Source organism: Saccostrea cucullata, unplaced genomic scaffold (genome assembly GCF_032062105.1).
Source record: "Saccostrea cucullata isolate Sc308-1 unplaced genomic scaffold, CSIRO_AGI_Scuc_v1 ctg2754, whole genome shotgun sequence".
Taxonomy (NCBI): Eukaryota; Metazoa; Mollusca; class Bivalvia; order Ostreida; family Ostreidae; genus Saccostrea; species Saccostrea cuccullata.
In genome coordinates, this window is record NW_026920796.1 from 1 (window position 1) to 25,106 (window position 25,106).

The following is a 25,106-nucleotide window of genomic DNA, read 5'->3' on the forward strand; positions in this document are numbered from 1 at the left end:
ACTAAACCTAAACATAAAAAAATGCTGGCCTTATAATGAAGAAAGGGGCCTCTTTCAAAATAGATAATTTCAAAGCCGCTGGGTCAGGGGTACCAGGGGAGTACTTTGACTAAAAATAGATTAATGCTTTGAAATCTGCCCTTTGATAAGCAAGGTGCCTCTTTCAAAATTTGTGAATTTCATGGCTTTTGGATTAAAACACGAACCAAATACAATCGCTGGAAAGTTGTTACATGATACTCAGGTGACGTATAAGGCCCGTGGGCCTCTTGTTTATTCGACACGTATTTTAGATTTCCCATAGCAAAACTTGAACAGTGCCATTATATGTTTACCTATGACGTCACATATAGAAGCTTCTGGATAACATTTGATAGGACGAGTTATTCCTCTTTACGCATTAGCGTAAAACAATATATAGCAACACATGGACATTATGGGAGGTGGGGATATCATTTAGTGAGCTCATTGCTCACATTACCTCTAGTTTACGTAGGAAACAGATAAACATTTAACATTTTTACCAAATCTCTGATGTTCTGAAAAGTGAGTTTAGCCTTATTTTATTCGCTTTTGAAAATCATAAGATAAAAAAATCAAACATTTGTAGGTAACTGTTTGTTGCGTTTCTTTTGCGTGTCAGTATATTTTAAGTGACCTCTATATTACATGAAATATCATCGTTTTATGACGATAGCGAACTCCAAATTCGGTTTGATTTTCTATAGAATCAAAGGAAAATGTTAACGATGTTAATGGGCACAGATTCATCGGGGGTACTTAAGAGAGTGCCAACTACTTTTAAAGAGGAGCCAGAAGTCTCTATCGAGAATGTAGCGTTTCTGGTTTCAGCGTTTTTTTTCCTTATATAACTGGTACCGATAAACGGACCATTCCCAATGCCAAAAAACGTTTTTTCCCAATTTTGAGACTAAAAATTCTCCATTCATTTGTTGAAAAAAAAGAAACTCGGATATTGCTACGTACTTGGTTTGAAAGTTCAAACGTTGTACGAGTTATCTAAAATTTCCACTTCCTGTTATAAATCGAAAGTAGACAGCATGGCGGCGGTTTGCGTGTTGTAGAGGACCAATCTAGGACCCCCGATGTCTCACAATAGTAAATACTATAGAAAAAAAACTAAAGAAAGACCACTCCAGCCGGAAAATTGACACGCTATTTCGGAAGCTGTCCCAGAATGAAAATATATGTAGGTCTATATGTTTATAGGAAATTAAACTTAACAACATAAGAGACAGATACTCATACTGATTAACATTCAGCATTAATCATTTCCCTTTCCTTTTATAACTATAATTGCTAGCGCTCTCGAGCGCTAGCAACTACGTTAGTCCAAATTTCTTGAATACGCATGCTCGGCATTCTGGGAAAACTGTGAAAACTACTATCGATAGACCGTACGATAACAATTTCATTATATCCTGTTGTAGCATTAAATAACTATGTTTATTTATTGTGTAGCTTACACAAAAAAGATAACTACATATATGTAATGCTTCAAATTTTCCCGTTTTTTTTTCTTACGGAAATGCCTGAGTCATTATCTGATTGTTCGAAACAAAGACAAGGGAGGTCTAAGCACAACCAAAGATAGACTCTAATTTCTGATTGTTCAATTCAGCCAATCTTAAAAATTCCAGAAACAAGAATTTACACTATAACGAATAAATCCATTATTTATATATTTAAAAAAAATTCTGATGTGTATGGTTTTTAACCTAACATTTCTTGACAAATCAGTATGACCCAAAGGACCAAGCTGCTTCACATTTGGAACTCTGGATTTCTTTATATAACATACAGTTTGAGTCAGTTACTATATTCTTTTAACTCCCCTGTATTTTTTTTTGCTACATTGCCAAGAAATTCTATTCTTAACCAGCTCATACAATGCCTCAATCGGCATCTTCTCCATATTATATAGAGTCTCCCCCTCTCCAGTAAAGGTCATAAATGTCAGCTCCGTTGCGCCAAAACTTCAATAGGTCAACACAAAAATCCCCCTCGTTTCTTTACCTATGTGTCTATAAAATACACTTCACAAAACAATTATAACTTTATTACTCTCTAGCCTCGATAAAAATTAAAGAATTTAGCAAAATAAATCACTTGATCACAGATCCTCCTTTCTGTGTTTAAAAATTGCTACGGCGCTAGCTCACCTATCTTTTTAAAAAGATAAACTTGTATATTGATTACAACAATACAGAAAGATGAATTGAAAAACGTTAAAAGATTATTTAGGGATTTAGTTTTATTTGCTTTTAATAAAATTATTGCAGTCACTGAAGTTAGTCAGTCTGGCCCTACTATTAGTTCAGTCCTAGAAGTAGATGTCAGCTCACCGTGTGAAGTTAGTCTGGCCCTACTGTCAGTTCAGTCCTAGAAGTAGATGTCAGCTCACCGAGTGAAGTTAGTCAGTCCAGCCCTACTGTCGGTTCAGTCCTAGAATTAGATTTCAGCTCACCTACAGCCTATCAAGATGTTACAGTTGAATTAAGTGAAGCTACTGGTCCGCGCAGAGTATCAAATTTTGATTCTAGTGTGGAACAAAACATTTCAGTTACCATTTCTGGTTCTGATGTGACACAAAGCAGTGACACTCACGAACAACAAACTAAAGTAAGTCCTACATGTAGTACTCAACAATCAGAGGAGGAATTTAAAACCAAATCTTGCCGACTTTCCAGCATACTTACAACAAACTATGAAAGACAGTATGAATGGCTTTTCTTTAGTGCATCCAAGAATGGATATTGTTGTTAAGTATTGTGAAATGTGGGGGGGATCCCTTGTCAACATCTCCCTTTATTCTTGGAACAACTCTTGGAAGCCATCCAAATAAAAAATTACGAACACATGAATCTTCAAATTTGCATGCAGAGTCTCTTCGTAAATGTTTGAAGATGAAAACACCAGAAGTACAACCGACTGTCCTTCAACAACTACTACGAAGACCCGAATGTACGGAGATGAACAGAACATATATGTCTACGCTCATTAATTCTGCCTTTTTGTAATTAAAAAACAGTGGGCAATAGATAGCATAGGAGATATTTTTAATTTCTTACACGATCAGGAATGCCCAACTGTTTTGAATTTATGGCAAATCACCCATCAGTGACTTACACCTCTTCAACTTCTGTCAAAAACATTGTTCTTTCTATTAACGCTTGTCTTGAGAAATCACTCCTGACAACAATAAGAAATTCACCTTATATAGGTTTACTAGCAGATGAGTCCACAGATGAGGCCAACAGAACCAAGTTTGCAATACTGATAAGATGTCTAGATACAGATAAAACCATAAAAGATCATTTTTTAGGGATGATCAATGTGAAGAAAACTGATGCAGCAACTCTTGTGAGTAAAATTGAGAGATTTTTTATTTCTAAAGAGATAGCTATATCAAAGATTCTGTTTGTTGGATTTGATGGGTGTAACACCATGAGTGGTGAAAATACTGGTAGGTGTTAAACTAGATAGTACTCTTGGAAGACAAGCATGGAAAGCTCTTCAAGAAAATATGATTTAATTATTAATGATTATTACAATATTATTTCATCATAGAAAAAATTAAATTTTTAAGAACTATATGCGGTATATTGCATATATTTGCCCCCACAAAAGTCAAATTTTGAAAACTTCCTGAAATGTGCTGAATTCAATAAATTGTATGAGAAATATAAATTAACAGAAAATATTATAGTGCCAAAGCATTGTATTCACAATTTTTGTTTTTATGACGTCACAAACTAGTCCGATTTTATATCCTTTTTCAGAAAGACGACAAAATGGACAAAATTTCAACAATTGTAGCTTTAAAATTTATAGAGCGCAAGTTTGTTCAGGAACAATATTGACATATTTTATTGATATTATCATTCTACACATTATATCAAAATATTGATCCTGAACACACATGCGCTCGGTGACTTTTACTCAAAATATCGATGAAATATGTACATTTTTCTGTAAAATTCATAAAAAACTGAAATTTACGTCATGTTTGTGACGTCATTACGTACATATGGCGTCATTACTTATGAAAATGTTCAGTGCTTTGAAGTCAGCATATACTCCCCTGTTTAAGAACTTAATTAAATCAGGGCCGTAACTAGGGGTAAAAGATAGAGGAGGCGGGGGTTTGGGGGCGGTCGATTGAGGCCCGCAGAGATCGGGGGTGCGGGGGGCGAAGCCCCCGCAGAAAAATTGCTTCAAACGGCTCAATTTTGGACCATTTCCTTGATTTTGAGAATGCTTACAACTTTATTATATTACCTATTTATATACTATTTTGGATAGATATGATCATGATGATCAAATAAATTTCAATCGTAATTCCCATGTTCAATATTGTCTGAAGGCTTAACGGTGATCGTCTAGCTTTGATCACCAGAGAACGCAAGATGGATCTTTCTGCTTCCTCCCCCGACTACCCTTTGTTCCCCTTCCCTGTCGTAAAAGGCGACTGAATGGGGACTGTGTGTCGTAAGGGGCGACTGAATGAAGACTGTGTGTCGTAAGGGGCGACTGAATGGGGAGTGTGTATCGTAAAAGGCGACTGAATGGGGACCCGTGATGATCTGAGTTACTTACAGTAGGTCCTCATCGTCCCTTGCGTGTTGTAAGATTGTTTATAATTTTACGTCCCGCTCAAGAATATTTCACTTATATGGCGTGTTGTAAGAAGCAACTGAATGGGACAGTCCCTCGGATGAGACGGAAAAAACCGAGGTCCTGTGTCACAGCAGGTGTGTCACGATAAAGATCCCTTCCTGCTCAAAGGCCCTGAGCGCCGAGCATAGGTCTAAATTTTGCAGGCCTTTACCGGCAATGGAGACGTCTCCATTATGGCATATAAGTGAAAAATTCTCGAGCGGGACGTAAAACAATCAATAACCAACCAACTAACGTTAACTCACAATACTCATCTGATGCTTCAATTGAATTTTAACTTCTGAATGTAAATATAAATAATGATAAATACGAAACTGACTTTTCCCAAGAAAAAAATAAAATTATTTAAGTCAATAGGAGTATCTGGGAAGATCGTACCCGTCGATTCATTCTGAATAGTTTTCACTGTACTAAATGCAGTTCTAAAATGATCGATCGCCGTAGTTCGAATTTCGCTATGGGACATGGGGACTGGTCCTTTGGATGAGACCGCATAAAGTTAACCGAAGCCCCGTGTCACAGCTGTGGCACGATAAAGATCCCTCTCTGCTCAAAGGCCCTGAACGCCGAGCATAGGTAATGGTGACACTCACTGGATAGCTGAAAAATTGCTCAGGTGGCTATAATCAAACAAATAAATGATCAATCTTGATCCAGCTGCTTGTGTTGTGTTTCTTATTTCCAAAAAAAAAAATGAAAATCTAGAGGAGGCAATTGCCTCCGTTGCCTCAATGGTAGTTACGGCCCTGTAAATATATCTCCATCAAAGTTTGATTTGGGGGGCAAATATTGGTTATTACCGAATAAAGTTCTTTGTAGATTTTATTCTTTCATGACATTGAGTCTAAAGGTTAAAAATATGCTAAAATTTCTGTAGGTCTCCAGCGCCGATTTAGACATGTGGTGCCTCACAGTTTGTACATCAATTGTAGAAGCCATCGTCTAGCACTGTGTGTCAAACACTTGATGAAATATTTTCCTGTACTAGAGGATGTAGATCTAGATCTTCTGGCCATCTATAAGCTGTTTGACAATTCACCTCAAAAGTTTGCTGTTTTTAAAGATGTACAAGCTACATTGTAGTTATGCAGAGAAAGAGTTGGTCTTAAGACGAGCTGCTGCTACGAGATGGTTATCACATGGGGATGCATGCAAAAGAGTCATCCAAAGATATGTTCTGGTAAGTTCTAAATCCACACATTAGGTTTCATAATAAAGAATTAATAACATTTTATAAAAGTCAGTTACACAAGTAAAATCTTTAGTTTAACTTTTTAATCAGATTGTACATTATCTCAAATATTTTCAGATAATTGACACACTTGATGAACTGTTGGGTCGAACAAGAGAACCTGAAATATTAAGAGTCATTCTCTGTAAGAATCAAAGAATTTAGAAAAAAGTTGGAAATGGTACATCACAGATTTTGCTGATTTTTTGCATGCAATGTAGAAACACCATGTATAGAACATTTTTGGGGTTAATTTTTTATTTTGAGTCCCGGTTGCCATGGTAACCAAAACCACCATTTTGAGGCCAAAAATACAGAGCAACCTACTGAAAGTATACCATCTTCGTCATAAATTTCTATTTTCTGTATATTATTTAAAGATTTAATTGTTGTCTACTCTGATAGACTATTTGTTGGAGTAACTACCACAACTGATGAAATTATTCAGTAGTTGGTCATAAAAGAGTTGTGTTCCAGTGAAAAGTGTGAATTTTTCAAAATTTTACAAATTTGAAAAAATGCCAATGTTTGGCATTTTCTAAGCATAGTAGCAAGAAAACGCGGGCAACCCATAACAAACAACTACCATCACTGAAAAGGTCATTCCTAGCTCAACAAAATATAAAATTTCTAGAGAGGTATTATTTCTTAAAATAAAATAAAACGAAAATGAAAATGGTTGCTATGGAGATTTTGGATTAATTTGTAGATTCAACATTTGGCTCCTTTTTGTACATCATAACTTTAAAAAGGTCAAAAGTAAACCAAATCACACTACTAAACATCATAATTTTAAAATATTATGATAAATGTGTAAGTTCATAAATTAAACAAAAATAATCTGTTACTATAGCAACCAAAAAGTCAGGAAAAATCACATAGCTATTGACGTTATCATTATGCAAAATCTGTGGCCTCCGTGCATGATTTAATTTCTTCAAATTAAAATAAACAACACTTATTATATTTGTTATTTCACTTATGTACATTTTAAAGAAAAATAAATAAAAATTCAAGCGTCTAAAATCACGTTGCTATGGTAACCAAATAGTTTTTGAATACTTCCTTACATTGGTTGCTTTCACAAATTTTGTTGTACTGACAAGTATACAACAAATAATATCATAGCTTCATTATTTTTTTCTCTTTTTCAGTAAAATGAATTGAATTTAATTGTATTTCACTAAATATCAAAATAGTAATTCATAATTTATTTTTTAAAATGGTTGCTATGGCAGCCAATAGTTCAGGAAAATCCTTTTCATTTATATGTTTTATATACAAAATCTACTGCTTTATTGCACGATTATGTGTCTTCTTCAATAAAATAAATTCCATAAACCTTGTCATTTCACTAACATGAAAAAAGACTATAAATTCATAATTTAATAAAAAAAAAACAGTTGCTATGGTAACCAAATAATTCAGGAATGATCCAAATAAGTATTGATGTACCAGTACACAAAACTCATAGCACTGCCACCAATGTTTGTTTATACTTCTAATTAATTTATTTACCGGGACAAAAACAGATGAACTCAAACTTAAACTGACATATATCTGAATTACTGCAGCGGGATTTGTTTCCATGGAAACAATAAATACCGACATAAAATCATGACCGATCTTTTGGAAGCAACTTGCTTTATTAATTGAAACATATATAACATGTTTTAACGTGTACATGCACTTCTTAGTTTAAGTAGGACAAGCACATAGTCAAGAGTGCCCCCCCCCTCCTCAATTCGACTTGTTTTTGCTGTTATTGAAATGATCTTTCGCTGTTCCTTTTGTAAGGAATTATTATACCACCGCTACGAAGAAGAGGAGGGTATACTGATTTACCTTTCTGTGTCTGGCTGCCTGTATGTCTGAACGTAGCAAATATTTGGTTGCAGTTTTCTCAGCAATTACACATGTATCACTATTCATTGAAAATGCTTGAAATTTTAGCACCGTATTTGCTAAGGCATGTATTGTGGCATAGGTGGGTAACATTTGAGTTTCTTAAATCTGATGTCAATTTCCTCTTTATCCTTGTGTTTGTCCTACCGTACATAAAAAAATTTTTGTTGAAGTTTTCCCAGCCGAGATAAGCGTGATTCATACACATTAAGAATGACAATCAAAATTCAGTATGTAATTTAAAGATTTTGTGATTTTGTTCTTCCTCATTAAGGCACAGAGGGTAAAATAAGTATTAGGGAAAGTGCAATTAGATTAAAAGTATATAATTATACAAACCACCGCCACTGTTATTAGTTCCAAAACACTATCCGTAGGGTCTATGCCCTTGGGAGTGAACTCCCTACAAGCTTTTGAAATTCAATCTACAGAGAACCTCATCGATATATGACAGGAAAAATAATAATCTGAAATAGTTTTCTGGGGGGGGGGGGGTTAAAGTGAGGGGGGATAAAATGTTACCACCACCACCTTCAATATGTTACAAAGCGGGAGGGGGGGGGGGTAATTTATTTGTATTAGTATTTTTTTTTTCAAGTTAAATAACTTATTTTTAGCTAACACAATTTGGAAAGCTTCTTAGAAATATTTTCCAGAACATAAAGTCTGTGATAAATAGAATACTGAGATGTCCTTATAAAATACGACAAAATCAAATATAATTTTTTTTTCTCTGCTATAATTTGGGCACATAAATCCATTATTTCAACAACAACCATTTTACATATCCCAAATTTCTGCATGCACGTAAAATGAACTCCTTTCCACTGAAAATTTCCGTATTTCCCTATAAACTTTTATGTATTCCTTCATTATGTATTGTTTCAGTAAAGTGTAAACATTGTATTATAAATATGGCCTAAATTCAACTGTAGTGGTGTTTGCTATGCCAAAAAAATCATAATATAAATTAAATTATTTTTTCTTTGTTGCATAAATTAATCTGATGTTAAAGAAATAAATTCCTACGTTCTTTCATTTTTTTTTTTTTGCAATAACTTTAAGTTCCTAAAAAGAAAGGGCACATTCACACACGATCATCGGTGTCTTCTACCTATTCCCACTTTTTAAAAATCCCAGTTCCACCTATTCCTACTTGCAAATAACAATAGATGTTTAGATAGTTAATTCGTTTTAAATATAATTACATTCCCTCTTGGTTTCACCTATACTTTTTTCATTTCAGACAGAAATTTGTGAGAAATATAACAAAAAATGTTTTATATGTACATGTCAAGAAAATGCATTTTTATAACTTGATTTTAGACATTTAAAAAGGTGGATTCTAGAATTAATATATAAATGGGGAAAATCTTATTAATTCTGCCTTAAAAGTTGATTTTTTCTTTAAATCATTGGTAAAAATTCTGATTTATTTTTTAAAAAGCAAATATACCAGTCCTGGCCTCTATAGGTGTTCATTAATTATTTTTTATACAGTAATTGTATGTTTTCATAGTTAATTTTTTGTTTACACAAAAATTCCGCCGATTCCCATTTGAAATCTTGCCTTTTCCTACCTGATTTTAAATAAGTGGGAATAGGTAGAATGAACCACGATCATCGACCCATTCAAAAATAATTAAAAAAAAACTTGAATCAACAAATTTCAACCCTGCAAAAATTGAAATCTAAAAGAAAATCGCAGTTTTGTCATGTGTTCAGTTTAGCGATGTGATTTCATAAGGTCACTTGTAAAACATAAAAAAATAATTAATTTAAAAAATGATTAATAAATGATTTTTTTTTTATTGATCAAATACCTTACATGGCAATAACTTTTTACCCCCCCCCCCTTTTTTTCAAGCACAGAATTCAAAAGCTGTTATGAGATATTTAGCTTTTATCATATATACAGAATTAATTTAGTCAAATTAGGTTTACATATATGATTTTTATCAACAGATGGTTTATATAATTTTCATCAACATCTGATTTTAATCAGATTGATAATATGTCTATACTATAAATTATTGATATAATTAGAATCATGTCATTATTTATGCTTTGGGTACTTTAATGTTTTTTTTTTTTTTTAAATAAATAGGCATACCCTATTATCAATAAACTCATACAAAATGTGTGCAACTTTCAATGTACGAGGTAAATATTTCATTGGTACTTGCCTAGTGATCTTCTTAATGCCATGTATATTTCTTCATCACAACCTTATTATCCCACCCTTAGCTCTGAAGTCTATTTAACTGATGTTTCTTTGTTTTTAAATACTTTTTTCAATGATGCAGCACTTGTTGTCACAGAGGTAAGAATTTCATAGGATGCAATCCATTTTTAAGCTTATCACATCTAACGTTATACACAAACATGTATATTTCTCAGTCACAGTAAAGCCTAAACAATCATTTAACAGTTTAACTATGGGTTATGTTAAATACTTCACAAGTTTGATTAAAACCCCTAAAAATTTCCAAAACAGACAGTATTTACTCCTCAAAGTCGTTTTCTGCTGTTTACTTTCACTTTCATTTTCATTGATTTATGCAAAAGATTTCCAAAAGGGGGAATAACTCTTGTCAAAAATGTGTGTAAATTTAGAGATTTTTACAAACTTTACAATCAATTTATTTTCTTAAAGTAAATAATACCTCTCCAGTTTTTTCATATGTTCTTCATAAATGTATAAGGTGAAATTCAGAGCATCAGAATACTCCACCAGTGCCTGCGTTTTTTGTACACATTGTTATGGTTAACCCCCCTTTTTTAAAGCAATTTTTTTATGTTATTTGGCATCTAACAGCAAGTCGAAAATTTTTTTTTCATCTTTTTTTGATAGAAAATACAAATAACAAATTATTTCAAAGGAAAAAATAAGAATAATCACCTTTATTTAATGAAATGTACATGAATGGGAAGAAATATCAATTTAGGTATTTACCACTATGTGAAAAAACAGGTAACCTGGTTGCCATGGAAACAAGACCAATTGATCACTTTTAATAATATTTTTGTAAATTGGGCTTATAACGTAACTATTTCACAAAGTTTCAGCAAAATCCGTGATTTTCAATTTCCAGCCCATTTTGATGCTTACAGAGAATGACTCTTAAGTGTCCGCGATTCCATTACAAACAAGAATACTATTGCAGCTATTCTTGTTTTATGTGACATGCTGCAACCAGTTTCCATCTTCTGCAAGTATCTTCAAGGATCTGTAGATTTCAGTATGGTGACCATAAAGCTGAAGGTAAAAATCCTTTACTTGCAATGCTACAAATTATATGCCAGAATCAATTGATTGGTTTATTAAACTTAAAATAACACCTATTTGTCTGCACATTGTGATTAATTTATTAATTTATCCACTTCAGGACCTCACTGATTCACTTCATATCCTTATTGAACGATTTCTGGGATCTCTTACCAATCATGAAGACAGCATTTACCTTGGAAGAATTAATGAACTATTTGAAGAAATTAATGAGAGAACTGTTTTTACAAGGAGATTAAGGTAATAATTATTATATATGACAGTTCGGAGAGTCACTATTAAGTATTTGGTAATACAAACTATTAATTTTTATTACATATTTAAAAATTTATTGATTATAATCAGGGACAGACAGGTGTACACACAAGAGAGAGTGGTGGAGGAACTGGCAATTCCAATGGTTCATAAGCTCATCCAAGAGTTGGAGGATGGATTCCACCTCTCTCCAATTTTTCAATCATTTTCACTTTTCAACAAGAATCTTCTACCAGACAGTGTTGGGGAACTTCAAGATTTTGGCAATGTGAGTCATAATAAAAAAATAATGTAATCAGGTGAGTGTGTAAGTCATAGGAGATTCTGAAAATTTCAATTTATTATATCATGATCAAACACATGAATATAATTATTGATTTTAAAGAGTTTGATAATTTTATCTTAATCATATATACATATGATTTCAACAAGGTATATATTGAAAGCCTCACATCTCATTATGGCTTGATGAAAGAAGATGTCTTCCTTGGACACAGAACAAATGCTCTTACTTTGTGTAATAAACATAATGCTGTTGCAGAGTTCCAGGCCTTTAAACATCAGATGTTTATGTATAGGTACATGTCGCACTCCAGTTAAAAAAAATATGTTGTTTGGAGTTTTGTTTCCTTTGTCTTCATTTTTTAAAAAAATTTTGGTTGATTTTTCCATTCAGCAGATTTGTTTGATGGTTGTGTATTTGCTCTTACTTTTCAGTAAAAGGTTGCATGGATTGTTTTTATATTTATTTTATTTATCAATTGAATTATTATTCATTTAAAAAACTATCTGATAAAGAATAATTTATTATATATATTATTCGTAGACAAAGGAATCCTGAAAATGATTTGCTGCAGATGTTCCTGGATGATGGCAGTTATGAGAAACACCTTCCCATGCATGTTCACTCTGGTTTTCCTCTCACGTTTAATTCCCACCAGCACGGCCTCAGTGGAGAGGATTTTCAGCCTTATGAACTGCCTATGCACAGAGAACAGGAACAGACTGGGACAGGACACTTTATGTGCCCTAATGAGAATTTGCAGATATGGTAGTCAGTCACTGACTCCACTGCAAGTGGCTGCCATCATTGACAATTTTAAAAACATGAAAACTAGAGAAATAAACTTGTAAAAGATGATTACTAGCTGTTTTGTTCTCTACTCTTGAAATTGATTTCTGATAAACTGTTAGAAAATTCCCAATTTGCTCCATTTTGACGCTTTTTTCCCAATTGAAATGGGTACCGGTACTAGTACCAAAGGGTAGAAAAAAAAAACGCTGGGTTTGTACCTATCGTTTACAGTTCTTTATTGGTGTCTGCTTTTTCCTCCAATTATTGAAACTGCATTTAATCATTAGCAAATTTTGGTTTCCCTATGCACGAATTTATACTTTTTTTAAAATAAATGCTCCCATAAAGTGGCTGAACAAGAGTGTATAAACGGTTAAATATGCCATTTTAAGTAAAGATCCTTTCAACTTGGTACAGATTGTGTGAAGAGACCGAATTTGCCGTAATTAGCAGGTTACATGTATGTTTCCAAAACGGCAATTCTAATCTTTTCCATAAAATATAAACGAAATATTACCTTGGCTTGTTGTAAATACAAAAAAAATACAATTATAAAAGATGATGAAAATAATTATATAAATAATGCGCTTTATTTGAAATGACAGATTCGAACATTTATTAGTGATGAGATTTCTTGAAAATTATTATTATAACTGTTTGGCAATTGTTGATCAATCATCGAAGGGATCTTGCCTCTTGGTGTCGGTTTTGTCTTCACACATACATGCAATAAACTCTAGAGAAACAGAAAAAAATACAATCTTTTTAAAAAAATTTTCTTGTGCACATTTATGTATTTTTAAAATGTTTTTATTGAATATTTTGTGTTTAGTGACTCTTATATGGACACGTATTTTGACTGAATTCTAAATAAATCTCAAAAATTGCAATTATTCTACCTTCAAAATCTATTCTACCATCGCCATCGATATCAACTTCAGCAATCATTTCATCAACTGTAAATATATAAGAATATTGAGTTATACACAGATTGAACTTTCCATACCCTTAACCTCTCCGAAAGCTCATAAACACACCGGGAAAAGGATATTACGAAATCGCATATTGGCATGACCATTTTTCAAATATTTACATCATATATAGGGCAGTTTATTTGTTAATGAATAGAAAATATTTATCAATAGATTTCAACTTTCTCACTGAAAATTCAACGATCATTAATTTTTTGACTTACTTTCCTCCTCTGTAAGATCTTCTCCCATGCACTGTAAGACAGCTCTAAGATCAGATGCAGTAATGTATCCACACCCTCCCTTGTCGAAAACCTGTCATGAATAATAAAAGACGGAAACTATGATAACCAATAAATCACACACTTCTTTTTGGTTTGTCAAGATATTTCTAATTATGCCTCATAAAACTGAAGCATATATGTTCCTTTTAAGAACTTTATAGAATTTTCGTCGCTAGGATTTTATTTAATGTGGGCCTGTATATGTTCCTTTATTAAACTTAATAACTTTTTCGCCGTTTTGGCATTTAAGCATGTTCCGCCTTCTCCAAGAAATCGAGATAATCCTCTCATTAACTAATTATCATATTGTCTGCCAAGATGAAGAGAGGAGGTATAATTATGATCTAGACAAATCCGATTGTAATGAAATTATTTCAATTTACTTAATTTTTACATGAAATATCACAAGGTCATGACGATAGCGAACTCAAATTCATATTGATTTTCAATAGAATCCATTAACAAGAGGCCCATGGGCCACATCGCTCAACTGAGCACCAAGGGTAGGACTAGTATAAAATGGCTTTTTATTGTAAAGTTTAAATCCAAAAGTAGTCCCATGACCAATCATGGATTTGCTATTTTTTAAGAAAATGATTGAGAAGATTTTTAAAGAATTTTCCTATATATCTCTATGTAAAACCTTGGTCGGCCATTTTGGCCCCGCCCTTACCCGGGGGGTCATGATTTGAACAAACTTGAATCTACACTACCTGAGCATGCTTCCATATATATATGATGAAGTATGGCTTCGTCATTCTTGAGAAGAAGATTTTTAAAGAATTTTCCTATATATTTCTATGTAAAACATTGGTCGGCCATTTTGGCCCCGCCCTACCCCCGGGGGTCATGATTTGAACAAACCTGAATCTACACTACCTGAGCATGCTTCCATATAAATATGATGAAATATGGCTTTGTCATTCTTGAGAAGAAGATTTTTAAAGAATTTTCCTATATATTTCTATGTAAAACTTTGGTCGGCCATTTTGGCCCCGCCCTACCCCCGGGGGTCATGATTTGAACAAACTTGAATCTTCACTACCTGAGGATGTTTCCCCATAAGTTTCATCTTTCCTGGCACAGTGGTTCTTGAGAAGAAGATTTTTAAAATATACCACTAAATTTTCATTAATTCCCAATTTTCTCTCCTTGAATGAGATTGTGGCCCTTCATTTGAACAAATGTGAATCCCCTTCACCCAAGAATACTTTGTGGCAAGTTTGGTTGAAATTGGCCCAGCGGTTCTTGAGAAGAAGTCGAAAATGTGAAAAGTTTACAGACGGACAGACGGACGCCGGACAAAATGTGATCAGAAAAGCTCACTTGAGCCTTCGGCTCAGGTGAGCTAAAAATGAAGACTTTCCTGTTTTGCAATGCCTGGGTCTTACGTGAAAAGGCACTTGTGTATTTAATAAGTATTGGGAAGTTTGTAATGTCGATGTACGATGTTAACGGGCATAAAATCCTCGGTTGTTCTCAAGAAAGTGTCTGTTCATTTTAAAGAAGAAAACATTGAAGAGAAATATAATCTGCAGACGCTAATGATTATTGAAATGCTGAAAGCTATTTAACTGTACCAGCAAGATGTTTTTAATGTGTGTAGCAGTTTTAAATTTAAACCATTTAAATTTAAGTTTTGAAAAAAAATCACTGTATTGCGAATATTCCTATTGTTAATGACAAGCAACCATTATTTATCATTTTTTTGAACGGTTTGAATAAAGATGTGGATCTTCGAGCCTAGGTTAAATTTACTAGGACCTTTATGTTCATTCAATTTATGGTGCGTTTTTATTTATTTTGTTCCTATGGAGATGATGGGCATTAAATGTTGTTACCGTTGAGAAGGTGGGACTTGTTTATGCGGTATCAGCTTGTTTCACCCTAAATGCAAGTTACTGTACTAATCCTAAATGCAAGTCAGAAAGTTGCTGTACAACTCAGAACGTTACTGTACAAGCCAGAAAGTTACTGTACTCACCCTAGATAGAAGTCAAAATGTTACTGTACAAGTCAGAAAGTTACTCTACTCACCCTAAATGCAATCAGAAAGTTAATGTTCTCACCCTAAATGCCTGTCTTAACTCCTCCTCTTCGTCCTCGGCTGACTGCTCGGATATCCCTCCCATGTTTGCCATTACCTGAACAAACTCCTCGAAACTGAATGTTCCATCACCTGTAGAAAGTTTAATACTCATTCCATCGATTTTAAAACTTTAATTTTGACGTTGTACCACTGTTTAAATTTGTTTTTATAAACGTTAAGAAACGACAAGATTTACACTCAATGCAATAGAAGTTAACTTTTAAAAAAATGACTGACAATGTGCACATTTCAAACTCCATTACCTTTTTTTTTTAATAAAAGAAAGATAAAAAATTATTGCAAAGGAGATAATATCCATAGAAACAAGATGTGTTTGTGAAACACTGATGCACCCGTATGGCATCTTGCAAATATTAAACTTTTCTTAAATGAAAATTCAATATATTGGTACCAAAAGTAGGGTATTCTCACTGGAAATACAATTTTGAAATATGAAAGTAGGCCAAGGTTAATTTTTTTCATAAGTATGGAAATCTTCAAGGTCAAGGTTATTTGAATCCAATGAAAGGCCTTGCCACAAAAAGTACATATATAATGTATGGAAGCCCTAGCTTTAACCGTTCAGAAGTTATGGCTAAAAGTTTTTTTAAAGTAGGTCAAGGCCAAAGGTCTTGCTATCAATTAAAAAGTCTTGTCACAAGGATTAAATACGCAAAGTATGAAAGCACTAGCCCTAAACCTTTAAAAGTATTGGTCAAGGTTTGCTTTTTAAAAGTAGGTCAAACTCCAAGGTTAAGATAAAAGGGACCAAGTTCTTGGTATCCGATGAAGGGTCTTCTCACAAGGATTACATATGTGAAGTATGAGATCATTAGCCCTTAGTTTTCAATAGTTAAAATAATGGGCAAGGTTCAAATTTTTGCGGACAAACAGACAGACAGAGATAGACAGACGGACGGACACGACAAAAACTATATACCCCCGAAACTTCGTTTACGGGGGGGGGGGGCATAAAAATGGACATCTGTAATAATAGTATAATAATAGTATAATAAAAATATGTATATGTAAAATAGGCAAACAGATAGATGTTGTTATTTCAGCATACTCTAATCTACTTTCGTTTCAGGGGTATTATTCACTGATTTCTTATTTTAAAAACCAAACTATTCCATAATATACCATAGCGGACTTTTACAAGTTAATCATACCATCAATGTCGATTTCTTTCAGCATCAAATTTAGTTCTTCTGATGAAGGAAATTGTCCAAGGTTCCTCATCACTGTTCCTAATTCATCGGTTGTAATTGATCCGTCCCCATCTTTATCGAACAGCCGAAAAGCTTCTCGAAGTTCTGAAAAAAAAAATCAGTTTTGTTAATGGCTTTATGAAAGTTTCAGAATAAGTCAGTATGCATATTTTGCTTCTTTTTTTATTTAGCAACATGAGGAGTGCAACATGTAAGGGGAGAGCGATTTTTTCACTTAGAAGGCGCCTTAAAAATCGTTTTGACTATTATATATATTATATGATACAATGATTAAAGATACGCCATGAAAAATATCCAGTTGTATTTATTCGGAATTTTTAATGTTCAAATTAATTTTTAATGCAATGTGGGGAAAATAAATGCAAGATATGTTGGATCAATTTTTAATTAGAAGGATATATGCCTGTTTTTTCTTCTCCATTACACACTGATATAAAATCACAACGTTAACAAAATGATTTACAAAGACTGTTTAAATAAATTCATAAAATTAAATTCAATTTAAGATTTAATTAAGTTCTCTTCAAAAATTAATTTTACTTCAGTATTTGATCGAAATTGTGCTTTTGGACAAAACAGTTTAATAAGATGTCTGAAATTCTGCGGCACAAATGACGAGTGTTACTTCTCATTTCTCGTTTAAATTGAGGGATAATTTATATTAGAAGCTTTTTACTTTTTAGACCGAAGATTAGTACACACGATCCTTAGGAAAGCCAAAAGGGAAAATATATTTTTTTAAAAACTGAATTCCTATCAGGAGAACAAGGAGTTCACATATTTTCTGTTTTAAAAGAAATTGCAGAAAGTTTCTTCAATCGTCCAATGCAGTTGATCACTTGTACTGCAGTAGGTTTAGCACCATCTTGTTGAAATCACACCCTCACATTAATGCTTTTAAAACCAATCATAATCAAAAGTATCTTCGAAGTAAATTTAGGTACCAGTCACCAATGACAGTCTGAAATCTATCATTAGAGTCCTGAAAGAAGTACATGTATGAACCATGCAGATCAGAGGAAACAAAGCTGCCTGGACTGCAACTTCCTCTAGATACGTTGGTCTGTTATTGGTAAAACGGTGTTTCGGTTTCCTTAACAGAATTAACACAGAGGCCCATGTGCCACATCGCTCACATGAGAACTCTTGCTAAGAAAAAATTAATCTACTATTGAAAAGCTTTCATGCACAAGTGATCCCAACCTATCCTTAAAAACGGGGAAGGGGTATGATTTGAATAAAATGAATCTACACTACCGAAGAATGCATACATATTTCTTTGACTTACTGTCGCTTTTTACCCCAAAAGTTTGAAAATTTCTGAATTTTTTTCTAAAATAATCCTTTATTTAATTTTAATCGTCTATTGTGATCCCACCCTACCCCGGCGGTCATGATTTGTACAAATTTGTACTACCTTAGGATGTTTCCCTGTAAATATGATCAACCAGAGCTTTGTTGTTCTCGAGAAGAATTTTCAAGATGTTTTCCATATATTCATTTGTTAAACTTTGATCGTCCATTGCTGCCCAACCCTGTAAGTATTTACCCCTAGGGGACATGATTTGAATATACTTGAATCTATGCTACCTGACGATGGTTCCATATAAATACGCCTTATCATGGCTTTCTTGTTCTTGAGATGTTTTAAAGATTTTCCCTATATATTCAATGTAAAACTTTGATCATCCACTGTGGTCCCACCCTACTCCCGGGGATCATGATTTGAAGAAATTGAATCTACACTACCTGAGGATGCTTCAATATAAATATGACCAATCATTGCTTTCTTGTTCTTGAGAAGAATTTAAAAGATATTTCCTTATTTACAATGATCGTCCATTGTTGCTCCACCTATAAACATATCTGGAAGAGGAAAACCTGATAGACACAGACAAAAACCATGTGATATATGTGGAAAACTTATGAGATCAGATAATCTGAAGAGGCACATTCAACGACAGTTCTAACGACAACTCAGATCCATCAGATGACAACGAAGGAAGACAAGGACAACAACACAAAGGAAATTTCTTCTTCCTAACGTTCCAGAGACACAACATAAGAAACATTAAGTACGAAATTATGGAAAACGTACTATTATCAACAGGTGCACTCAACGAGAAGTATTCAGCAGTTGCAGTAGGCATGGAAAGCGGCATATGGAGCATCGCACCAAATATTCATTCACACGCGGTCATCGAATCATCCGAAAAGTGGACATCTGAACAATTCAAAGAAAACTGGACAGGACCAAACATTGACCACATCCAAAGATGCAAAAATGTGAAACGTGCCATTCACTACGTCACAAAAGAAGACTACAGAGCATTCGTACGAGGATTCGACAAAGACATGTGTTCACTCGTGTGGAAAGCATACCAACAAGCATACAGATGCGACGTACTACGACCCACATCGTATCCATACTGTAACTTAATACCACCGCAACAAAAACAATACAGAGAATTCTTCTATGAGTTCGTAAACAAACGTAAACAAGAAGAAGCAATACTCACACTGGAAGGATTCGAATTATTGCACTGGCAGAGGCAGGCAATACATATCATCGAAAACCTCGACAACAACAGAAGCGTTTTCTAGATTTGGGACGAAATAGGAGGTAACGGAAAAACAACACTCGCAAAATACCTCAGAATCACAGAAGGAGCCTTAAGATCAGCTAACATCAGAACAAACGACTTTGCGTACTTATACAAAGAGCAAAGAATCGTATTATTCGACTACACTCGTGAAACAGAAGATTTCGTAAACTATTCACTCCTGGAAAACCTCAAAGACGGAGAATTAGTGAGTTCCAAGTGCGAAAGCAACATAAAAATCTTCACACCACCAGCAGTTATGTGTTTCGCAAATTTCTACCCAAACGTCAACAAAATCAGCAAAGACCGCTGGAAAATTTAAGTTACAAGACCGTGTCCTCACAAGAATGCCTGATGTCGTGTAAATAAAAACTTTAAAGACTGTCCAACGTATAATGTAAATACTTCTTTTAACTGATACATTTCCATTAAATACTTGTACATAGTTGAATAAAGCATTATTTCTGATACATGTGTGATTATTTAAAGATGGACAACTCGTCCGCACAGGCACTAAAGGTAACCACGTTAACATGTGGCTTATAGACGACAGACACTTTACTATTGCATTATATTTCAAATAAAGATGCGTATAAAGGTGATGCATTTGAAATGATAACAAATCAGTTGTGCCTACATTTATTCGTAAACAAAAATGCATGTTAATAAATGCAACGTATTTACAAAATGAAACAAACAAGACAAATCAGTTTTTAAACAAAAAATATTCACAAAGAAGGTTCGTCATGTTCCACCTCATGTTCGACTTCAGGTTCACTGTCAATCTCAGTGTCTGCTTCGTACGGATCAAACGAAGGATTAGAAGCACGTACAAATGGTGAGTTGAACGACATGCACTTTCAGGGACTGACATGATTTGAACAAAGTTGAATCTACACTACCTGAGGATGCTTCCACATAATTAATTTCTTCATTTAAGACTAAATGGTTCTTGAGAAAAAAAATTTTTAAACATGAAACCAAAATTTCACTTTTTTGTCCCCTTGAAAGAGGGCGTGGACCTTCATTTGAACAAACTTAAATCCCCTTCAACCAAGAATGCTTCGTGACAATTTTGGTTTAAATTGAGCTAGTGGTTCTGAAGATGTCGAAAATGTGAAAAGTGGGGTAGAGGCCAAAATTTTTTTCAATGCCAATTTCTTTCAGGACCATTTTTTTGCATACACTACTACATCTCCCTGCTCTCACTTTACTTAGGTAAACAGAGGGGGGGGGCAAGCCATTCAAGGAACATTTTCAATAGTAAAAGTAATATTGGGATAAAAAGTGGCCTGCCCATTCCTCCCCTTGATGCTATGTGCCTGCTAAATGAGTGAAAAATTCTCGAGATTCGTTACATACAATCAATCTTTAGACAGAATTATAATGACGTGATTTACATACAAAATGCTTGTTTAAAAAGCTGCATTTTTTCTTTAAAATATTATGATAATCTTATCTTTAAGGGATTGTAAATGGTGCAGATAACATGAAACACCCTGATTTAGAAAAAGAAAACTGTTTTAAAAATTGACTACCCCTTCCCTGAAAGGAGAGCTTTCCAAATTTTAATTTTATAGATTTTAGGTATATTAGGTTCTATTATTATGACATGCCTTATATGATCATCTTTCTTTTTATTCTATAATATGGAAATAAGAATTTTGTGAGCAAATGCTCACGAGTAATACCCCCGCTCTGGTGTGAATGTACACTATCATGTTAATATACAAGTCAAGGTCAGTTACGGGCAGATACACTGATAAATAGGAAGTTGACATCAGATCCATATAAAAGTAAATCGCAGCATATCGCATGCCTCAACAAATGCTGTGCAAAAATTTCAAGCATCTGTAATGAGTTGTTGCTGAGAAAACTCCAACAAAAATCATTGTTACGTATGGTACAGACAGACCCATGGATGAACATGAAGGTGAATAAAAATGAATCTCACAATATGGCGTATCTCAACAAAGAGTGTATAAAAATTTTAAGCATATGCATTGACTATATGATGAGAAAACTGCAATAAAAATTATGGGATTTAAATCAAAAAAATTCCACAAAATGTCATGCCTCACCAAAGAGTGTGCTAAAATTTCAAGCATCTTTGATGAGTAGTTGCTGAGAAAACTGACCAAATTTCGTTATGTGTGGAACGAATTTGAACAAAAATTAATCCCACCATATGGCATGCCCCAGAGAAGTTAGTGTTAAAATTTCAAACATCTGCAATGAGTAGTAGCTAAACCCAGAAATCTCTGTCGAGACTGTAGCTCTACTGGTTTGTACTTATCAAAAACCATTGCACTATTTTATGTATCTTTGTTTAGTCTACTTGTGTGCCAACTTATTTTGAAATCAAACTAAAACTGTAGAAGGAGTAGCGTTTTAAAGGAATTTCACAGAAAACTCTATTTTTAGTAACTATGGTAACACCGTTCATCGAAATCAATTCTATGTATGTTAGTGTAGTCTACATGTGTGCCAAGTTATATTGAAATCAGACCAAAATTGAGGAAGGAGTAGCGTTTTAAAGGAATTTCACAGAAAATTCTATTTTTAGTAACCATGGCAACACCGTTCATCGAAATTATAAACCGATGCACTATTCTATGTATCTAAGTGTAGTCTACATGTATGCCAAGTTATATTGAAATCAGACCAAAATTGTAGAAGGAGTAGCGTTTTAAAGGAATTTCACAGAAAATTATATTTTTAATAACCATGGCAACACCGTTCATCGAAATCAAAAACCGATGCACTATTCTATGTATCTTAGTGTAGTCTACTTGTGTGCCAAGTTATACTGAAATCAGACCAAAACTGTAGAAGGAGTAGCGTTTTAAAGGAATTTCACAGAAAATTCTATTTTTAGTAACTATGGCAACACCGTTCATCGAAATCAAAAACCGATGCACTATTCTATGTATCTAAGTGTAGTCTACTTGTGTGCCAAGTTATATTGAAATCAGACCAAAATTGTAGAAGGAGTAGCGTTTTAAACGAATATCACAGAAAATTCTATTTTAAGTAACCATGGCAACACCGTTCATCGAAATTAAAAACCGATGCACTATTCTTTGTATCTTAGTGTAGTCTACTTGTGTACCAAGTTATATTGAAATCAGACCAAAATTGTAGAAGGAGTAGCGTTTTAAAGGAATTTCACAGAAAATTATATTTTTAGTAACCATGGCAACACCGTTCATCGAAATCAAAAACTGATGCACTATTCTATGTATCTTAGTGTAGTCTACTTGTGTGCCAAGTTATATTGAAATCAGACCAAAACTGTAGAAGGAGTAGCGTTTTAAAGGAATTTCACAGAAAATTCTATTTTTAGTAACCATGGCAACACCGTTCATCGAAATCAAAAACCGATGCACTATTCTATGTATCTTAGTGTAGTCTACTTGTGTGCCAAGTAATATTGAAATCAGACTAAAATTGTAGGAGGAGTAGCGTTTTTAAAAATTGTTTACAGACAGACGGACAGACAGACAGACAGACAGACAGACGGACGGACGCCGGACGCATTACTATCGCATAAGCTCTTCTGGTCTCTGACCAGTAGAGCTAAAAAACTGCGACCAAAAGTTTGTTAGCATAGACAGACAGAAGGGCAGACACACAAGGGGTAAAACAGAATACCCCCGCTTCGAAGGATAAAAAATATATGGAGGTCCCAGCATCCCATCCTCTCCTGACCCCACCTCTGAATCCGTGTGCTGAATGATACATGTTCCTATGATATGATGAGTAGACTTTTAAGTCACATGCAAATCAACTGTTTGTTTCAATTTTGAATTTCCAGTTTTATTATTAGTCATATGTAAACAAAATATTTTGTTTACCTGGAAGGTCATGTGCAAGTATTATTCAACAATGTTAGTTCTCAGCTGATCAGATAAATGGAATGAGAAAATATGTTTTTGACGTCATGTATTGTTTTTCTTCATTGCAAAGGAAAAATTAAACTTTGTAATTACATTATTTTGAATTATTTATAATGCAATACCTTTTCTTATTATACACCTGTATTAAGATTTTATATCAAAGTATTTTTTTAAATACATTAATATAAATCATCAATTTTATTAATGGCAATAAATTAAAATGTAATAAAACTTCTCTTTTAATACCTTCCTTTAGTAATAAGTGTTTTCGTCATTTTGTTTATGAGAGATACTAGTTGTATTTATGGTTCACTCTTTCTACTACAGAAACTAAGCCTATTAACACCTAACGGAAAATGTACACAAATTATCATCAATGATTGATAACTGCTTAAAACGATTTGAGAGCTGAGTAGCTTCTGAAATTGGACTAAAACGAACTTGAGAAAATGAAAAATAAAAATTAAGACTATACTTATTTCAGAAATCCAACTAACCTTCATAAATTTTAGTACCCGGCGTCGCCATTTTCTAACAACATCAATATTCACAATGACCCAATCACGGAACATTTCTACACCTCTGAAAATTGGGTGTTAATGATGTTTTTTTTGTTGTTGCTATAATTGAGCACAAAATGTTATGATTTCTTGAGTAGCAGCAAATTACTTGTTCCGAACAATTTGCAACATTTTTTGACCCCTTTGAAAAATTTTGACCCCTTCCTTTCAGAGCCATAATTTGTAAAGTTAGAATAAATTTTAATATTTAGTGGTTTCTCTTTCCTTTTATGTTTTTATTATGCCCCCGTAAACGAAGTTTCGGGGGTTTATAGGTTTTATCGTGTCCGTCCGTCTGTCTGTCTCTCATTTTGTCCGCAAAAACATTAACCTTGCCCAAAACTTTTGATTTAATGGAGCTATGACTTTCGTATTTCACATGTGTATTCCTTGTGACAAGACCTTTCTCTGGGTACCATCAAATTTGACCTTGACCTTGGAGTTTGGCTCAGTTTTACATAAAAATTCCAAACTTTTACTTTGACCACATCTTTTGAACAGTAGATACCAGGACATTTATACTTCTCATATGTATTCTTTGTGGAAAGAACTTTAATTGGATACCAACAGTCTTGACCTTTTGACCTTAACGATTTCCGTATTTATGAAAAAACTTTAACCCTGGCGATACCATTTGAACGCTAAGGGATAGGGCTTTCATACTTCACGTATGTAATCCTTGTGAAGAGAACCTTCATTGGGATCAAGAACCTAGACCAGTTGACCTTGACGTTTGACCTTCTTTACAAAGCAAACCTTGACCATAAATTTTAAAGGGATAGAGCTATACTTTCAAACTGTTCATACTTAATCCTTGTGACAAGACCTTTCATTTGATAGCAAGACCTTTGACCATGTGACCTTGGAGTTTAGATTTTTAAAATTTTATCCTTGTTCGTCAGTCCGACTGTCTGTCTGTTTTCGCTGTTTTCTCAGCAACTAATCGCAGATGCTTGAAATTTTAACACACTCTTCTCTGAGGCATGCCATATAGTAGGATATATTTTGTTCA

At 33.8% G+C, this 25,106-nt stretch overlaps 3 protein-coding genes across 7 annotated transcripts in view; 2 read left to right on the forward strand and 1 right to left on the reverse strand.

Moving 5' to 3' along the window:
- Positions 1-1,026: 1,026 nt before the first annotated feature.
- On the forward strand, positions 1,027-6,070 carry LOC134258002 (uncharacterized). Of its 2 annotated transcripts, none has more exons than XR_009990058.1 (4): positions 1,027-1,210; positions 2,304-3,487; positions 5,579-5,881; positions 6,011-6,070. XR_009990058.1 is itself a non-coding variant. In XM_062740568.1 (4 exons), the coding sequence occupies exons 1-3, from the start codon at positions 2,928-2,930 to the stop codon at positions 5,782-5,784; spliced, it is 495 nt and encodes a 164-aa protein (XP_062596552.1). In that variant the 5' UTR covers positions 2,765-2,927; the 3' UTR covers positions 5,785-5,881; positions 6,011-6,070. The 2 variants fall into 2 exon arrangements, 1 of the variants encoding a protein (XP_062596552.1); XM_062740568.1 differs by lacking the exon at positions 1,027-1,210 and having other exon boundaries at positions 2,765-2,985; positions 3,257-3,487.
- A 4,900-nt stretch (positions 6,071-10,970) lies between these two features.
- LOC134258016 (uncharacterized) lies at positions 10,971-12,652 on the forward strand. Of its 2 annotated transcripts, none has more exons than XM_062740586.1 (4): positions 10,971-11,102; positions 11,227-11,366; positions 11,472-11,649; positions 12,208-12,652. In XM_062740586.1, the coding sequence occupies exons 1-4, from the start codon at positions 11,025-11,027 to the stop codon at positions 12,220-12,222; spliced, it is 411 nt and encodes a 136-aa protein (XP_062596570.1). In that variant the 5' UTR covers positions 10,971-11,024; the 3' UTR covers positions 12,223-12,652. The 2 variants fall into 2 exon arrangements, with proteins under 2 accessions (XP_062596570.1, XP_062596563.1); XM_062740579.1 differs by lacking the exon at positions 12,208-12,652 and adding an exon at positions 11,814-12,196.
- Positions 12,653-13,024: 372 nt separating this feature from the next.
- LOC134258036 (calmodulin-beta-like) overlaps positions 13,025-25,106 on the reverse strand; it is a 44,283-nt gene continuing 32,201 nt past the window's right edge. For all 3 annotated transcript variants that reach the window (XM_062740593.1, XM_062740601.1, XM_062740608.1), the window contains exons 4-8: positions 16,973-17,116; positions 15,781-15,890; positions 13,652-13,742; positions 13,356-13,412; positions 13,025-13,192 (exon numbers count right to left, since the gene is read on the reverse strand). In XM_062740593.1, coding sequence (XP_062596577.1) covers positions 13,128-13,192; positions 13,356-13,412; positions 13,652-13,742; positions 15,781-15,890; positions 16,973-17,116 — 467 coding nt within the window. In that variant the 3' untranslated portion in view covers positions 13,025-13,127. The remainder of the gene's footprint in view (positions 13,193-13,355; positions 13,413-13,651; positions 13,743-15,780; positions 15,891-16,972; positions 17,117-25,106) is intronic.